The sequence below is a fragment of the Stylophora pistillata genome, chromosome 4 (assembly GCF_964205215.1).
Source record: "Stylophora pistillata chromosome 4, jaStyPist1.2, whole genome shotgun sequence".
In the NCBI taxonomy this organism is placed as follows: Eukaryota; Metazoa; Cnidaria; class Anthozoa; order Scleractinia; family Pocilloporidae; genus Stylophora; species Stylophora pistillata.
This window is the reverse complement of record NC_142522.1, coordinates 37,129,153-37,148,451: the sequence shown is the minus strand read 5'-3', so window position 1 is coordinate 37,148,451 and position 19,299 is coordinate 37,129,153. Positions and strand designations below refer to the sequence as shown.

Sequence of the window (19,299 nt, the reverse complement as noted above, 5' to 3'; positions counted from 1 at the left end):
CGATAACTTGTCGGAAAACAAATCAGTGAGGATTTTATCGGATGCCCGACCAGCCGACTAACCCACCGAACGACCAACCAACCGTCAGAATACTGGCTAGGACTTGCAAGATTGGACTCACTAATTACCATTGACTCGGTATAAAATATCAATAACTTGTCGTAAAACAAATCGGTAAGAATTTCAACTGATGCCCGACCGGCTAGCTAACCGACCCAACGAACGACCAACCACCCATCTGTCGAGTCGCATTTCTGGTCACCTGCAAATGCAAACAGTACTAAAAAGCTGACTGCATTCTAAGTATTTTTTTTACAAGCTAACCAGCAAGAATCCTTGAGCAGATTATCAATATAACATTAGAACTGCCTTTACCGTTATGCCGGCAGTCTCCTTTGGTAGATCAATCGACTTCTGATGTACCAATTCTGTAAATTAAAAAGTCTTATCAAATAGCACAGAAATTATTCACCACTTCACATTGAACCCTAACAAAACTATAGTTGAGTAACAGAGCTTGAAAATGTATTAGAATAATAAGACAATATAATTTAAGTTCGCGGGCATAAATATGTTTTGGCTCGACTCTAAGTCATTTTAGCCCGAACCGCTAAGCGAGGGCTACTTTGAGCCGGCTCTGAGAAGGGCCCGCAACATATTTCTGCCCAAGAAAGGCAACTCCTTTATCATCATTATCAATCCGGAGGAGACAGAAAATGAAAACTGAAACAATGACAATAAATCATTCAGAACAATTACACGAGCGTGCAAGCGGGCTGAAATTAATTTTAACCCTTCAAACTCTCTACTTTAGCCCAAAAAATACGCCACGACGTCCCACAAAGTGATTTCAGAGCATGTGAGACATTATCAAACATTTGTCTAAAATAACTACAGTAGAAGTAAAACGAATACCTTCCAGCCTGTTCAAAAACTGACACATAATCTTCGGGATAGCACAGAAATGCTTTGTCAGCTGATTTAACAGATCCTGAAGTGCAGTGTACATAACATCGGTCTGACCTACAATGAGAAACACCTATTTTTATCATGGAAATCAAGTATAAACAATCACAGATAAACAAACACAAGCTAAAGGAGGGCTGGTAAGAAAACAAAGCATGAGTTTGGATTTTCTTTATTTGAAACTGTAAATGATACAGACAAAAATCCATAAGACAAAATTGACGTAACAAATACATTTTACAATTGTGCAAGCTGCGGTAATTAACCCAAAGCAAACATTACGCATCAGGAACAAAGTCACCACATTTAAATGCGCTCCGAGGAAATGCGCACGAAGGAAAACTCCACTTCTTGTTCTTGTAACGCAAAGAAGGCAAAGATACTTAACTGTTTTAAGCTTGCATTTATGTCAAAAGGGAAAATATACTGGGGTCAAACAGCTTACTTTTCGTATCTCTGTTCTTTGGGGACTTCTTTCGCGGGCAACCGCACGGAAGCGCGCTCATTGAGGTAAAGTTGTACGACTTTGTCACTTTCTTGTCCTTCTCACACAACAGATGCAGTGATGGATACAAAAACCTGTAACAGGGAGTCAAACATTAATCAAAGTCTTCTCGCCCAGTAAGCTCAACACCGAGAATGCGATTACTGCTGATACTGTCACTAACGCAAAACTTTCCTTCACAAAAAATAACAAAAAATAAGTTGTCAGCGTTAGAGTTACTTAAAGGGAATGTAAGAGCATATGGAAGGGAATTGGAAAAAGATAAAAAAACAGTCTCCGTGCAACCGGCTGATAATAAAACCTAGCATAACTTTTGGGCGAGAGCTAACAGCCTCAGATTTGTCCAATTCGGCCAGTTACAAGGTAAAAACACTCAAAACGAGAGTTTGTTGGGAAGTTAACGAGTTCATGAAATGATCACGGGAGAAAAAATGAAACAACGCTGTGACCCTTTCCTTTGCCTCTACATCGCCTTAATGCAAAAACTGTTTCAAAATATTAGAGAAAAACAGGAATGAGTCCTGATTACTCTCAACTAACTCTTAGATCCGTTTAAAAGTAATTATAACGATCAATACCATCATCAGCTAAGAAACAGGCTCACCTGACAATATATGGATCAAATGTTTTAAAGACACAATCAAGCCAAACAGGGCTCTATATTTGTAAGAAATAAAAAAAAACAGTAAAGTAAAAAAAAAAATCTTTCGGCGTATTGGAAAATTTGAGAAACTCGTTACCGTAAGACAAGGAATTTTTTCATCTAACACAATAATGATAATTAGTCGGTTGGGTGAACTACTAACTGACAAGACGTAAGTACATTACATGTTGTACGACAAGGAAAAAATAACCCAACCGCAACAACGTGATATCTGCTGAGAGTGAAATTAACAAAATACAAAGGATGTTATTACATAGTAGTTATACCTTCGTAGCATCTGAAATCTTTAATCCTGAAGAGCCATCATCAAAAAGCTTCCAGCTAGCCTCCCTTCAAAAAGAAATAGTCAAAAGTTGCATGAAAAGACTGAAGTTAAGCTGTACAATCAATGTGTTGTCCCTCAAAATATTTAAGTGGGACTTACGTACTTGTTAAAAGGAAACTTTTTGAGAAATGTTAAAGTAGCATGTTTTATACTAGGGTTTTCAAATGTTTCAGGTTTGTCCCTTCAAGAGTGGAAGATAGCGATGTTAAAGGCCAAATCCGAAACGTTTGCTTAAGTCTAGTTAACCCAAATTGTCACATGAACAACTTCTCACTGTATTTTCTCAGCAATCATTTAAGCGTAAACTTAAACAAAATAGCTAGAGACCTTTGGAACGCCAGCTCGAGTAATTTATGCTTCATCTAACTACTGTATATTTTTTCCTTCATCAACAGAAAAGAGAAGGTACTTTGCGGGCGAATAGCCAGGCCCGTAGCTAGAAAAATTTTCCAACCGAGATTCTATTTTAAAAGATATGGTTCTGACAATATCCAACACTACGCTGTCAATCAAATATTGGATATATAAATTATCTTTTTTTTAATAGGATTGTGATGGAGGCAAAATTCCTCCTTTTCCCTGAGATACAAACGAGGCGAAAAAAGAAAAAAAACAGGAAATTTTAACCTAGGTGAGTGCCTCGGTTCGCCTCTCACTGACTACGGACCTGATAGCATTTTGAGACAAACATTTTACGAAAAAATGTTCTTTTTGATCATCTGTTATTTCGTTCTACAGCGTGTGCAATAACTTGATCGGAATTTCGCTTTCATTTATCGGACAGTTTTTTTTAGGTATGACAAAACTAAAACTAAAAAAGAGAACCTCTTTCAATGAAATCCATACCTACTAACAATTTCCATGAGATAGTTGACTAGTCCTGGTGATTCATTTGAACACTGGAAAAGAATGTGATACAATGAGCACACCACGCCCTCTTTAAACTTGTTTGCACTCTGAACCGATGACGTCGACTCCTCGTCAAACCAGTTTGATCCCGCGGCCTGGTCAAGTCCAGAATGTGAACCGTTCACTGGAGTTCTAAGATCACAAAGGTCTGGAAAAGAGTAAGCACTGATCAGCATCGAGCAACACTAACTGATAACAGGGCAGCTATGATGGCGCTAGCGCAGTTGTGATAGCGCTCGTCTTCTACCGTTGTGGCCTAGGTTCGATTCTCGAGGCACAGGTAATTAACTGATTTTTGTTTTTCATGTTTCGTTCAAGGTTGAGACCTTGACAATTTGGAAATTCAAGCAGTTTAGATATCATAACAAGAAAAAGAATGAACTGTCTCGGGTCCTTAAAGTTACCGGGTGGACTTGCAAGAAAAACGGGCCCTAGTTGATGTGACATGTGAGTCGAGTGTAATTGTTTCTCGTCCTTGCTCCGAATATTTTCAACGAGCTTTCCGCTCTAACTAGAGATCAAAATTGAAGGCTTTTCACCTACATTTGAAGGCGAAAGATCGTCTTTGAATGTATGACCTGTGTTGACAAATGCACTATTTATGGAGAATTGTTATGGTTTACCTCCAAACTTCACAACTGTGACAGGCAGTCTCGCATTCCTACTGAGAAGTGCCTAGGAATTTAGAAATGGAGCAACAATTTTAAAGTGTACTCTTCACGAATCCTCTATTTATGTAAATCAATATATTGAACTAAAAATATAGAAGAATTTCAGAGAAGCAGAGAATCGCCAAAAGGCATAAATTGATAAACCCAGCACCCACTTTTTACAAAAGCGGAGATCGAAGTTAATGGTGAGAGAAGTAAGGTCAAGTCCGTACATGAGACTCCACTGACAAGCCCGCATGGCTATCGCAAATCTTCCTTCTGGGAAGCCAATTTATCGCTGGATACCTCCTCCCCCCTCCTCCCCCCCACCGGTATTTCATCAGGCTTCCCTGCTGACGATATGCCGGAGAGAGTGGCACTTTGAGAGCCAAGTGTCTTGCCTAAGAATACAACAGACCCCATCTCTTGGGAGTGGTTAACAGAACTAGATAACATGCTTCCGTTGCTTCCTTCCTATAAGCAATAGGCCATTTCCGAATTACGTTTGGTCTCTTTTTCAAAACGAGGCCTGGTGCTCAACCATACGTATGAAAATGAGTTTAATTTGCGTGTGAATGAAAACTTATTACCATACGAAAGGATGAGCACCAGAAGTCGCTTTGAAAAAGAGGCTAAAGGCAATTCGGAAATGGGCTATTCGGTTGCACTTACGTGTATTGAAAACGTGACGTTATAATAAACTAATTATAGTATCTTGGCCACCGTAACGATTACAAAAGCAGACGTTTCGAGCGTTAGCCCTTCGTCGGAGCGAAGGGCTAACGACGAAGGGCTAACGATGGAGGGCTAACGAAGAAGGGCTAACGCTCGAAACGTCAGCTTTTGTAATCGTTACAGTGGCCAATTTACCATTTCAACTTTGTTGATATATCCAAATTATTTCGTTACCCCCACCGACGCAGCCCCAAACAGTTTCTTTCGAAACTATCAGCCTTAAATTATAGTATCCAATGATTAAAACTTACTCGTATGATTAGCGGCCACTGAGGAGCTGGTTGATTGACAATGAGTTTAAAAAGCACAAATGTTGCTTGTCTGTCTGTTAAGGCTGCCAAACTAGAAACAAAAGTAAAGAAAACTCATTGAATCAATACATTATTAAGTTCTTTATATTTTTGTTCTTCATCGCAGACGTGTCACATTTCAGCTGACCCGGAACTCCTGACGCTACTGCAATTCCACAATCAACGTAAGTTCTGGCAAAGTCAACAAGAGACAACCGGACAGTTGCTTTAAAAAGTATTCTTTAAGCAAACTGATAGTAACCCATTTCCCTTTAGCACCAAAGAGCAATGATTCAATTTTCTTGTTGGCACAGATGAAGAAACCCCTGGCCCCGTCTCCTGCACCTTCAGCGTTTGACGGTTAACATGGAATGTAGCCTGGAGAGAAGGCCAAATTTTTTTACCAGAAAGTGTTCAGTACTTTACTCGGCAAAAATTATAGCTTCCATCTTTGATTTTAACGGCATTGGAAGGCTGGGGAGAGAAGCAAATTTATACCAAGGAGGGGGGGGGGGTGAACGATGGTCAAAAGCAAGGGGAGGGGAAGGGTGGGCAAAAGAGAAAGGCTGGTATCTCATATAGGGGGGGAGTTGTAATATTCCTAGTAGCTTCATGTTAAGAAACCAGGAAAAGCTGGCTGGATGGGCCACTAGGAAGTTGGAACCATTTCTCACCTTCCCTCGTGACTTTTGAAAACTTCAGGAAATATCCATGACAACCAAGCTGTCTTGGAGTCTGCAGTCTCTTTGGATCCTGATCTTTGCATGACATAAGAACAAAGGGAGTCCAGAGGAGAACCGACAACAGCCTTTATTAACACAAACCAACACCATAGTTAGTTGTAGCAATAACTGGCTGTGAAAACCGACAGACAGGAAAAACAGTGAAAAACAGTGGTGCTGTTTCTTGAACGAGCAAAATATTTTGTTGGGTGATCACACTTTTTCGACTAAGGAAATTAATAGCATGTTTCCTTTCGTCAACTGGTTCAAAAAACGCAATTGGAATCAAACGATGTGCATAGTCAGAACTATTAACAAAACCAGTTAACGAAGAAATTTGTGGGCTTTCCTAACTAAATCAACTCTACTGACCTCATGTATACCAAAACGGAGAGCGTGAGCGAGAATTCTTATGACGAGGATATCGAGATCAGAAGCTGGGATGGAACTTGGTGTGCCCCAGTCCTGCCGTTGTGGCCTGGGATCGATTCTATGAGGAATCGAACCCAGGACACTGTACTTTGAAGTAATTTTTAATCGTTTGAAACGTGAGTTGAGTAATAAAAAGTCAATATAGAGTGCTGATCTTATCAGCATGGTCAGACATAGACTTGAGCAAAGGCTATGAACACAGGACAAATCATTTTGAAGTAAGTCTGGTAATTAACATTAGTTTGAAACGTAAATTAGTAATGATGAAGCTAAAAATTAAATACAAAAGTTCTGATCTTACCAGTGTAGCTAACAGACACGAGCAAAGGCTGTGAATCGTTGGAAATGGAGCCACAGTACACTGAGGATCTAATAAACTTGGAACTGACTTGCAACACGACCACAAAAAAGACAATGTGGACAATAACAGGGCGGTGATGTCTGATCTGAAACAAATGTGTAAAATATCGTTAGTATTTATTCATTTATGACATAGCAAGAGTAATAACCACCAAGGTTGGTAAAAGCAAATCAAGCCAAGAACTTGCGATAGCAAGCACATGTATCCGGTACAAAATTTAAAATCCCTTTTCCAAAAAATTATCATGATCATAAACAAAAACAATACAACAATAATCAAAGAAAACGTACGTACATACAAAAAAGAGTTTCAAATAATGTTATGGTATTCTTTCTAGATGCTTATTTAAATAAAAAAAAAAACTTCTACACCTGTCTGCAGTGTAAAAACTACAAAACGGTCGCTGGTTTAAACCAAAATTATGGTATTCTTTCTAGATGCTTATTTAAATTAAAAAAAAAAAACTTCTACACCTGTCTGCAGTGTAAAAACTACAAAACAGTCGCTGGTTTGAATCAAATTTTAGCTCAATTGGTAGAGCGCTGCACTAGTATCGCAGAGGTCAGTGGTTCGAATCCCGTACAGGCCTGATTATTTTCAGGTCTGATTTTCGCTACTGCATAAATAGCGCTCTCTACTGCGAGGATCGTGCATCATACGTATGTATGTATGTATGTTTGTTTGTTTGTTTGTTTGTTTGTATGTATGTATGTATGTAGGTAGGTAGGTAGGTAGGTAGGTATGTAGGTAGGTAGGTAAGTAGGTAGGTATGTATGTATGTATGAACACAATAGGGATTAGTGGGAATCCTCTATGTGACTTTTGAAAAGTTAATTATCATAAATCAATGTTGTTTTCAAAATTATTCTGCTTGTGTTTCTATGAGTACCTGAATTGTTTCACACATTTGTTTGTAGGACAAACACAGTTTGTGTTTGGTCACCAAAGTCAATTTTTTAAAATTATTCTTGACTGCTTAAATCTAGTCATGTACCTGAGCTGTTTCACACGTCTGTGTGTAGGACAAACACGGCTGTATCTTGTAACCAAGGTAACTAAAGAACTATGAAGAATAGAGGTAAACATTTGCTGAGCTTTTTCAGGAGGGCAGTAATTCCAAAGGTCATCCTGCAACCCTTGTAGATGGAAGTTCCACATCTGAACAGGAAAGGAACACCTTTGATCCTGCAGAGCAATTCATACAGCAGTATTAGTGACAAAGTGATAATTACAACACTGTTCTAGCTTCTTGGAATGCCATTCTGAAGGAATGAAACTTCGTCAGAGATCTTATCAGCACCCTATTAGCTCATTGCTACATTTAGTTCCTTTCTTATATATTTCACTTAGGCCATGTGGGTCACACCACTAGTAAGACCTTATCACGGTTACCACAGCACCAGGTGACCACAAGTATAACTAACTCCCCCATGGATGGGATGCCACTTCATTCAAGGCTACCTAACCCACACTAACCCACCATTTTGACGTGTTTTTTCAGACAGTTTCCTGGATGGAGGAAAGCCCTCAGAAAATTAAGAATTTTTCCCCTGAACACCACAAAGTTACCCTGGCCTGAGGGCTCAAGCCTGTACTTTTTGATCCATAGTCCCACAAAGAAATCACTGGCCAAAACGTTTTCAACCACGTTCGATTAACACCACTAAAATATGAATCAAATTACATGTGCACTTTTGCCTGGAAAGGGGAAAACACTGCTAATTTCAAATCAGTGTCTGAAAAGCAAGCAGTATTAATAAAACACACCACAATAGTGACCGTGATAAAAGGAATAATTATCATAATCACCTCAAAAAAAGGTCTAGCATCAGACCAGTTATTACTGCGAGCATCTTGTAGAATGACAGTAGAAATCACATTGTCATGGTAACTGATGATCTGATCACTAACACTATCCACAAGATCACTGAATTGTCGATGTAACACAGGAAAAGGGCGTCTAAATGTCAATGAGATAAATTACAGACCAATAAGTTTTTTGTCAATTGAGCCGATAATGGCATCATTCAACCATTCAAGTGTACTAGTTCAGTCATAAGTAACTGCATCACAACACTACAACAAATGTAAAGATTGTTCTACATTCTATTTTTTTACTAATACATAAAATTTATTCAACAACTCCTTGTACCTTGGTTCAGAGCCTAAGACATCATCATAGTGAAGCAGATGATTCCTGATGAAAACAGCACTACTAAGAACAATGTACAAGCACTCCACATCACACACTTTGGGAAAGTCAGACAGAAGCTGAAAACAAAAACAGCGCTACAAAATTAAAATCACTGAGCAAAAGAAACAGCATCAGGGGTTTCATTAAGGGCCGGGCAGCGGGCAAATTGACCGGTCGCGAGGACGGTTTTGCCCACCTGGTTTGACAATCTGGAGAAAGTTTCGAAGTTCAGTTCAAAAAGGTTTTGCCCGCCTATGAAAGCCAGTTACCCTCCTGCTGAAAACGTTCATGAAACCCCTGCAGCATTGTTTAAAAGTTAATCACCATCTCATCTGCTTTGACACAAGCTGAGCATTTCTTCTCATGGATTCAGTCTTTCCTCACAATGGGCGCACTTTTTAATTTACTTGCAGTAATTATACTCGAGGAAAAAAAATACTATCTTGCCTAATACATATTTGCATGGAACAGTGTTACATGCTTTCCCATTGGTCACAATAATGCAATCCAAGTTTGTGGAATTCATTTAATGAAGAGTTAATTACAAAATCTCCTTCTAAGACTAAGAAGGGTACTGACATCAATTCTCAAAACAATCTCATTATGCGTGAGAAAAGGGAAAGGTAATGTGAATAAAGAACTTCACCAACTAAATGATACTGTTTGGATGTACACTGCTTATAAAGCCAAATTATCGACCACTCAAGGAAGAAATGTATTCAGATCACTTGAGTAAATTTAACTTCAGACCCAGGAAGTTAAAGGTTTAAAATAAAATAAAGATAAACTAACTTCAAGGTGCTCCAGGTGATGAAAAGTCAAAACTGGAAACACCTGTGTGGTCATTAGTTTTGACAGCTTCATACCTGTGTTAGTCTTGCATGGTAAGTCTTCAGACAAGCTTCAAAAGAATCCACAAAAGATGATCTGACAACATGGAAAAGTTTCCCTCCTTGACTACTGGCTAATGGCAGAACCTCATCAGCTTCTTCCATAATGGCTGCACAACACTAAATTTTCATCAAACAATGACACAAAATTGACTTTTTATTGATTAACAATAAATCATATTTTACCGTCATAATTCACTTTGAAAAATCAACACACCTTGGCAATTCTCCTAGGATAGTCCTTTTTACCACCAATGATATCATCTGATTAACAGAAACAAACAAAAAACATACACTTCAGTTGTGTTACCAGACAAAGAATCTGAGTACAAGAAACTACCACCTTTGCGTCAAATACTGTTGACTGAAGTTAACAAGTTAAAAGCAAAATTAATAAAAAAGCAAAAGAAAGTGGGAAAAAAGAAGGTTGGCACTCAGTTGCACTCAATGTATATCTTTGCCCCAAATACCTGCATGCCACTAACATGTAACTCCATGCAGTGTTGCTGCATTATTTAACAATATATTCTACCTGACTTGTACAATAAGCACTGTAAAAAATAAAATAGTAATTACTGAATAGGCAATGTCATGAGTGTCACAATAATTATTTTCTAACCTTTAAGCCTGACTGTAGGAATTCTTTTAGTAGATTTGTACCTCTGCATGCCTTCCTCCAGAGCCTTTTCACCAGTGCGTTTGATGCTCTCACTCAAAGCCACTGATATCTTAGATAAGTGACTCTTGAATTCCTCTCTCCATGGCCACTGAGAGTCTGGGTTTGAAGTTGACACGCTACTGAGGGGAGAGTCAAGTCTGCTACTGCCAGAGCCTGAATACAAAATAATTATTGGTAATGAATAAAGGCTGATAGTTTCGAAAGAAACTGTTTGGGGCTGCGTCGGTGGGAGTAACGAAATAATTTGGATATATCAACAAAGTTGAAATGGTAAATTGGCCACTGTAATGATTACAAAAGCTGACGTTTCGAGCGCAAGCCCTTCGTCGTTAGCCCTTTGTTGCTCCGACAAAGGGCTAACGCTCGAAACGTCAGCTTTTGTAATCGTTACGGTGGCCAATTTACCATTTCAACTTTGTTGATATATCCAAATTATATTGGTAATGAATGTCATCACTTACTGAGCACCAATACCAATTCAATCAAATGAGAAATTTATATTCAGATTTTCACAAGGATACAGGCAAGAGATGAAAAAGAGAGAGAAGAAGGCTCTTTGTTTAGGCCTTGTGGCATGTCATTTCTGTTACAGTAACAGTTACTTGCACAGGTTTTAGATAATCTCTTGAATGGAAGTCTGTTCTAAAAGACATTTTTTTGTGAAGGCTACCTTCCACTTACATGTATTGGTCTGAGTGAAAGCAATGGAATGGTGGATAACGAGGAGATAACTGAGGTTTTGGTGAGAAAAATGAATTCAGAAGAAGAGGGAACTGGTGTTTCTTGAAAAAGAATTCCAAGTGCACAGACTTCCGCTTCTAACTACACTTAGTTTACCTGCAGGCAACTAAGGTGTAGCGTTTATCTTGTTTTCTATGGCATGATGTGAGTAGGAGTACAGAATTATAAACTGGTCAATAGATACTTGTACTAGCACCTACTCATCAAGTCATCACATACTCCTCCAGCTCTCCAGAACTGATCGGTAATTCTTCTACACATAACAGTTACTTTAAAATTCTCTTGTTAAGTTCAATGATGTCTGCAATGCTAAATTACAATGACACCCAAGTTGATAGAGGCACTGTAGAAGGGAGTACTCTTAAAGTGTCTTGCCTAAGAGCAAATAATAATCAAAGTATTTAGAAGTTGAACAATGCCTTCTCAATCCAGCACTTACCAAATGGTAAAGGCAAGTTTCCCTCTGCTACATATAATGGCATATCAGAGTTCTTTTTAGAACTCTGTCGACTGGGATTCCTGTGGCTTAGAACTGGACTAGAGGGTGACCTTGCAGCATTCTGCAGACTAGCCCCACCAATTCCTAGATGGCCAAAATTACAACATTTCAGTTAGTGTAAAAAAAGTTTTTTTTTTTAGACAGGGAGACAACTCAATACAAGTAGTGTGCACACTGAATCTTTCTCTTTAAAAAGGAGATCTGTCTGTAGGCTGTTTTTTTAATGAATTTGTTAAAATTCTTTAATCATTAATTACTTTCTAGCCAAAGAAAACTTATTTGTAGTATAAATACACAAATACAAATACAGTGCAGCTTGAAGATAAAGGGAACATGGCTTTTCTCTTACATTTTGAAAAGTCATCTTCATGTACATGTGTACTTAAAACTTATTCCACAAGCTAGCATTGAGTATGAGAAGATAGATGGGCCTTGATAGCCATTATCACCTTTTATTATATAGATACTGATGAAATACCAGGATTCCTCCTTTTACTAAAAAATCATATCTTCACCGCGCATAGTGAAGATACTATTTTTATCTTTCACATGTGAGGATATTGGTGTGGCCATGGTTACCAACATAATTACCCAATTGCTGTTTCAAAAATGAATAAAAAAAAATGTCTTTTATGTGGAAATTTCATCAGTATCTAAGTATATAATAAACAGAACATTACATGGCTGCTTGGGGATACGAATTTTATCTTCTCGTGCTGAAAGTATCTCCCACGATTCAGCGCAGCGATCGAGTGAGAGATACTTTCAACACTCAAAGATAAAATTCATATCCCTGCGCGGCCATGTAATATCCTGTATATATCCAACAAGCTTTGGTGGAATAATACTTTCATTAAAAACTATTCAAGATAAAAATTAGTGATAATAATTTTGAATGACGTTTCGACCTCGCTGAGGTCATTTTCAAGCTGATGAAAAGGAAAATTTTTACATATATGTACTAAATTCAAGACGTGGGAATGATAAAGGCGGTAAAATATAGAAATCTGTAAACGCTAGGCGTAAAATAGAAGTGATAAAATTGCAAAGGAGACAACACGAATAGATTAATATGAGAGTTGACGAAAGTAAATTATTATAAAAATAGCTTTGCGCAGATTGAGTCTGACAGTTTGTTCAAGCTTGGCTTAATTTCACAGACCACACTTAAAATAATACACAATGCGCTGCTGATTGATGATGTTGGGCTTCTTTTCAGTTGGTTTTAACTCATATCCGATCTTTCTGTTAGTGTACACAGAAGAAATGTCAGTTCCAATTTTTCGGCTTAGGTCGCCAAGTTGCCTTCGTACGGAATTTGCTGACGTTTGGTCCTTAAAAGGAAGTATAATTCGCACGGGTGTTTTTTTCTCGTCAGACGTTTGATTGATCCCTGGATCCCCAGACACTTTTTACATGATGAAATCATTAATGGTCAAATGCAGTAGTTGAGTTGGGTACTTGAGTAAGGAGAAGGTTTCGGTGAGACGTTTGCACTCTTGGTGAAAAAATTGCCAGTTAGATGACAACTTAAAGGCACGATTTAGCATTGTTTTAAGTAATAATTGTTTATATCTTACGTTGACATAACTCTGATAATGCAATAACAGACCAGTATCAGATGGCTTCTTGTTCACCTTCGTTTCCAGACGGCAACTTCGTTGCATGATTTCAGTTCCCAGAAAAGACAATTTGCCATTCACGGCCAGTTTCATGGTGAAACTGACCAAAGGATGACTTTCGTTCAGTGTGGCTAGGAACTTTTCAGCTGTTTCGGTGTCTGCCATTATGCTTAGTGTGTCATCTACGTACCATTTGTAGAATTCAGGCATTTTGCCTTGTTCCTCGAGTCGATCTTCAATACTGCACATGAATGCATTGGCCATAAGGGGCCCAAGTGGCGATCCCACGGCAACGCCATCAATTTGTTCGTACAGTTTGCCCTTGAACTGGAATAACTGGTGCTTTGTGGCAATATTCAACAGCTCTACCAGCTCTTCTTTTGTGATGCTGAGATTATGTTCTTTATTGAACCAGTCGTCCTGAAACCCTTTTTCAGCAAGGATAGCTATTGTTTCGCCGACAGGAACGTTGGTAAAGAGGGAAGTTACATTGTATGAAACAAGGACACAACGATCATCTACTTCCATATCATGGAGAACATCCACAAACTCAAAAATTTCACTGATTGCGTGACTGTTGGTTGATAGTGGTTTGAGTTTTTCATCCAGCCACTTTGCTAACTTGAAATTATATGTCCCTGTTGCCAATAAGAAGGGGCGCATTGCTAACCGGCGCTTATGGGTTTTTGGTAAGCCATATAGGTGAGCAAGCCTTGAACCTTTTTGAATGACTTGTTGGGCGATTTCTTTGGGTAATATTCTTTGTACGGCGGTGGCTAATTCTTTTTCTTTCTGTAATAACGGATGATAGTGCTTTGGTGGTCGCCCCCTCATTTTTGGTCTTTTGGTACTTAGAGGTCTAAACTTGCTGTCATCATTGATTGATGATTCCTTGAGGAGACGCACATAATCAGATTTGTCCATTACGACCACTCCTCATCCTTTATCGGGCTTCGTGATAACAATGTCAGTTCACTTCTTCAACTGGCCAATTGCTCTTAGTATTGATCTTGGTGGTGTAGGGATCTTACATTCGGTGTAGTTCAAAGCAATAGACCTTAACGAAGCAGCTGCTAGTTCTTTGTTGACTTTGCTCAACTTCAGTTCTAATTTCCAGAAAGCCTTTTCAAACGCTACTTGGATCTCTTTGCAAGTGCATCTCTTTGCAAGTGCATCTCTTTACAACTGCATCACAGTTTCAAAATCCTGAAGAAATGCAAAAGTAAACTGGACTGCCTAATTTACGAGATGCTTTTTATAGAAGAAATTAAGCCAAGCTTGAACACACAGTCAGACTCAATCCGCACAAAGCTTTTCTTATAATAATTTACTTTCGTCAACTCTCATATTAATTTATTCGTATTGTCTCCTTTGCAATTTTATCACTTCTATTTTACGCCTAGCATTTACATATTTCCATATTTTATCGCCTTTATCATTCCCACATCTTGAATTTAGTACACATGTAAAAATTTTCCTTTTCATCAGCTTGAAAATGACCTCAGCGAGGTCGAAATGTCATTCAAAATTATTATCACTAATTTTTATCTTGAAAAGCTTATCTAAAAACTACTCATTAAAAACTGCACTGTAAATCCTCCCAACTTTATTTTAAGGAGAAGTGGAATGTTACAATGTACAAAAACACTTTCAGTTTTAACTTGTCTTCATGCACACACTTAGTATAATAGTTTTTAACCCAGATGGCTATTAGCCAGTGAAAACTCTTGAATTGCATAATCCAATAATCCAGTTTTTAATATCAAAGTCAAATATCCACTGGATATTAAACGATTTAGAGATTCCATTTTAATGAGCAAAAACAATTTAGGGCAATCAGATTCAAGTAGTTATATTCAGAACATTTAATCCAACAAGTCAATACACGGTTTGGCATGATTTTTACTCACTTGCCCAAGATACTTTGAGTACCAAAATAATAGAACTGCTTACCTGCTCCTCCTTCTCCATCTGTTTTTTGGCTTGTTACTGTATTGACAAGTCCTTCCAAATGAATTACTGCCATGAAACAATGTTTATGGGCTAAAAGAATATCTCTAGAATCAATCTTTTTCACAGGTGATAAACTAGAGCCCCTCCTTCCTCCACATGAGACATTTGAACCTCTTCTGTGACTGGATGCTTGTCCTGGTTCGTTTAAAATTCCTTGCTCTCCCTTTTCCTTATTGTCCACTGCTTGACACACAGAATGCAATTCTTGAGTTATTCTCAATAAATATGCCTCATGTATAAACTCAAAACTGGGTGCTGTTGTGGAGAAAATTCCTTCTTGCAAGATCATTACATCCTCATAAATCATTATTTCAGCAGCTTTACATAACTTGACAAACATCCTTACATCACTGGGTGTCTCAGATGACATTTTGAAGTCTGTTTCTACTCCCTCTAAAAGGGCTTCACTTGTGATGTATTGATCCAACAGCTTTCTCCTATAATTCTTATATCCTTTCCAGATGTCCTCAGCTGGGTATAGAAAACACAAGTCAGCTAAAAGTTTAATTCTAGTTTGCTGATTACAGTTTGGTTCATTGTGCTGGTTTGAGAGGGGAAGATTTGCTAAAAGTGTCCACATTCCTTTGCAAATTTTTCTTCTTATAGCTTCCCACAACACATCAGTGGCTTGTTCATCTTCTATGACAATAGTGTTCAGAGGCATCTCAGATGTTTCTGCACCATCTCCATTCTTGTCTGGCGCACCAAATGGCATTAAAATGCCTTGTTGGGAGGCAAACTGGACTAGATCTTCAAATATGGACTCTTCTTTGCCTGGATTTCTCTCCAAGGCTTGAATCTACATAAACAAAAGGTAAAGATAAGATCATCACAACAAAGGTAAGGGTACATGTGTGTGTGTGTGTGTATATATATATTCAACATAACCAAAATAGTTAACATAACCAGGCAGAATTGAAAGCAGTCTGACTAAATGTTGTCAGCTGAAGAGAGATTTGAATTGTATTCTTGGTTTTCAAATGATTTCATCAAAATTAAAAGGTAAGGAATTACCAATCCATTTGAGATTTTAGTAAGTTATTATAACAGCTAAAGACTTATCTTTAAACAAACTTTCAGTTCGATAGGATTTTTTGTCTTTCCTGTGACACAATATTGAAATGGCTGCCAAGAATGCTGTCACATAGGTTAAAAAAGTGACTTATCTGCTGAGATTTTGCACTCTGAACAGTCCTTGTATGAGAATAAGTACTCATATGCAATGTGGAAGTTTATGAGCCCTCAGAAGATGACTACAGGCTTTCTATAGCAAAACTTGATGACATATGTTTTTTTTTTCAGCCTCAGGCTGCTATATTTGTACCCCTCAGAGAGACACAAACATGGCCTCTCTATACAAAAATTTGAGTGAAACATTTTTTTTTTTAATATCTCCCACAAGAAACATCGCACAGACCTGAACCTTTGTAAGACTATTTGAATATTCATCTTCTTTATCTCTTTAATTCTTGACTTTATTAGTTCAATGGCTTTGATGACAGCGTGACAGTGAAAACCGGCAATATATTAAGCTGACTGTTCATTAACGAGAACAGAGAAAAAAAGATGATTAAAATCATTGAGCATTTTTTTTCATTCACATCTCAATAATTGACCAAACAGAATAAAGGAAGAACTGTGCATTTGCATAATGAAACACCACCTCTTAAAACTCACCACGTTGTTCAAGAAACAGTTGAGTGCTATGGGTTCATAGGGACAAGAACTGGTCTGTATAACATTGGAAGATGCTAAAAGATCCACAGCGTCTTTGGAACTCAACCATGCAAGTGGATTCCGAGTTTTTTCCTTTGCAATAGTGTTGCAGACATCCACAAACTGGCCCCAGCTTTCTTGCAAGCTGTCAAAAGAAGGAGAACTTCTTTCTTCATTCTCAATTCTCATGAACAATACACTAGATCTGGACACAAAGGTGCACATTAAAGGGGTTCATCAAGTAATAGGGATCTGAGAATTCTCCAGCTAAATTTCAATGGCTTAAATTATTTCATTCGATCTGTTCTACGTTCTTCAGGTACCATATTTCTTTGAGAAGCTAAAGAGCGTGGCTTTCGGGAAAAATGCCTATGAAGCCAGACAGTAGCTTTTTCCTCTATGACTATTTCCTAGATGTTTTCATTGTGAGTCATTGGAACGACTAAAGTTTTGACAACAAGCAAGTCGACGGATAATACAAATAAATTTGTTTAATCTGATTTCAAGCATATATAATCAAGAATACGATAAGGGAACACATCTGCACTGCGTGAAAACCGCCTACCGAGGAATCAATCCTCTCGAAATCTTACCTTGTTGTATTTTCTTCTAATCGGGCGTCAAGTTTCTGAATTGCATCCCTGATGGATCCGACATCCAGAGATGAAAAGCTCATACCATTGACCAACAGCGAAAGCTCTCCGACTTCATGTTTCTTTACCTTCGCCTTTGACTCTCTTTTCGGCATCTTGAACGATCACGAATACCGAAACTTGGCCCAAAAGTCACAGATAAGATCCCGTATGACTAAACGACTACAAGCGTATCCTTTTTATCCAAATCCCAGCTGAGATGAAACACTGTAAGCTTACATGACTTCAGTATATTTGTATTTGTATTCTTTTCGTGAGGCGCAGATGGTCTTGGTAGAAATTACCATATAAGGCTATCATTACCATATTTAACTTCGTAGGACCGAGTATCTCGCGGTAAATAAACACATGACAAAAAAACGCGGGAAATAGTCTTCCTCAATGAAATGTAGACAGGCCTCACGAGATTTTCATTGTGCGCGATCTTTGATTCCTTTCGGTATGATTCCTTCTACCGTTATTAAATTAACGAATTAAGCAAATTAAAAGGGTATTTCATAAGCTCAGGCCTGAGGGACGGACGAGGTCGTGTGAAAGGGGGAGAGAAGTTCCTTAATCCCTTCACCTAGTTAATCGTTTAACATAGCTTATACGAACTTACTCATTCTTATATTGAAGTCCTAGTGACTTGAAGTGACTGAGGATAATTAACTGCTTAGTAAAGGTAGACTAACATTGTTTTTTATCACTTGATAAATCTGAATGGATCATTCAAGGTTGACTGTACGTTCAATAATTACCTAGACTTCAAGAACAATTGATTGAACTGCTGCTAGACTTTCAAAATAACAGATTGAGCTGCTGGTGTAGCGCCAGCTTTGTCACAAGAATGTCGCCAGACGGAATTGCACATACCAGTCATCGTAATCAGGTGAGTGCTGTGCAGAAGAACAAAAGTTGTTTTGAACATTCTTTGTTCTATAGAAATAATTTATTTTCATCAGAAGTCGTGTATTTATTACAGGTAGCTTTTACAGATTAGACACTTAAACCCTTTCTCAAGATCTCATTAGTAATTCTCCTTACTGTCGGTCATACGATTCTTATGATGTTAGTTCTAAGACTTTGGAATTGGATCAACTAATAATCCACTAATTGATAACCAGTCAAGCAGAAAACTTTTCTTTAGCATATACATAGTTGCATGCTTCACCAAAGGGATGTGTTGAATGAGAAATACTTGTACAAAATTGAGAGAATTAATGTTCATGTAGAGAAAAATACTTTCAGCAAAGCTGATCTTACCAAAAATGGCACTGAAGAAAAGGTTGTATCAACTTGCCAGAATGCCTACTAAATTATTTCAATATCTTTGCAAATATTTGGCTATCCCGTGATATTAAAGGATCCTCTGTGAAAAAAACCTGGCACTCCCACAACAAATCTGATACTTGAGAGTTACAAGAAAGTGGGAAGAGGGTGTACATCAATTTCTGTGGGGCATGCATGGCCTAAGGATGGTATGATATGTGGCATGCATGTGGTATATAAATGCAGAGTAAATTGGCTGGCTATAATCCTTATGCTAATGGTTTTCATTTATTGGTGTGATAGCCAGTGAACGGGTGTAAACTGAACCTGTGCTTCAATCTTGATGAAAGGAGAATTGACAGCCAGGCTTTGCCCTTTTATAGCCTAACATCAGTTTGCATATTCTTCATACTGTTCTATATAAGCATTTCTTAAGGTGCTGGCAAGGAGAATTTGCTTAACAATCAAGAGCTTGTTAAGTT

General features: G+C 38.1%; 2 protein-coding genes across 2 annotated transcripts in view; both read right to left on the bottom strand.

Annotated features, from left to right (window-relative positions):
- Positions 1-17,661, bottom strand: part of LOC111328805 (uncharacterized protein KIAA0825) — a 22,854-nt gene extending 5,193 nt beyond the window's left edge. Inside the window, exons 1-20 of the mRNA XM_022933319.2 lie at positions 17,507-17,661; positions 16,875-17,058; positions 15,138-15,996; positions 11,503-11,646; positions 10,263-10,475; positions 9,861-9,907; positions 9,620-9,763; positions 8,712-8,830; positions 8,369-8,519; positions 7,554-7,744; positions 6,500-6,644; positions 5,719-5,852; positions 5,006-5,096; positions 3,993-4,044; positions 3,307-3,517; positions 2,402-2,465; positions 2,076-2,128; positions 1,412-1,545; positions 916-1,023; positions 376-428 (exon numbers count right to left, since the gene is read on the bottom strand). Coding sequence (XP_022789054.2) covers positions 376-428; positions 916-1,023; positions 1,412-1,545; positions 2,076-2,128; positions 2,402-2,465; positions 3,307-3,517; positions 3,993-4,044; positions 5,006-5,096; positions 5,719-5,852; positions 6,500-6,644; positions 7,554-7,744; positions 8,369-8,519; positions 8,712-8,830; positions 9,620-9,763; positions 9,861-9,907; positions 10,263-10,475; positions 11,503-11,646; positions 15,138-15,996; positions 16,875-17,058; positions 17,507-17,661 — 3,252 coding nt within the window. The remainder of the gene's footprint in view (positions 1-375; positions 429-915; positions 1,024-1,411; positions 1,546-2,075; positions 2,129-2,401; positions 2,466-3,306; positions 3,518-3,992; positions 4,045-5,005; positions 5,097-5,718; positions 5,853-6,499; positions 6,645-7,553; positions 7,745-8,368; positions 8,520-8,711; positions 8,831-9,619; positions 9,764-9,860; positions 9,908-10,262; positions 10,476-11,502; positions 11,647-15,137; positions 15,997-16,874; positions 17,059-17,506) is intronic.
- On the bottom strand, positions 11,769-14,387 carry LOC148733566 (uncharacterized). Its single transcript, XM_088758244.1, has one exon. The coding sequence runs from the start codon at positions 14,106-14,108 to the stop codon at positions 12,975-12,977; it is 1,134 nt and encodes a 377-aa protein (XP_088614370.1). The 5' UTR covers positions 14,109-14,387; the 3' UTR covers positions 11,769-12,974.
- Positions 17,662-19,299: the final 1,638 nt, after the last annotated feature.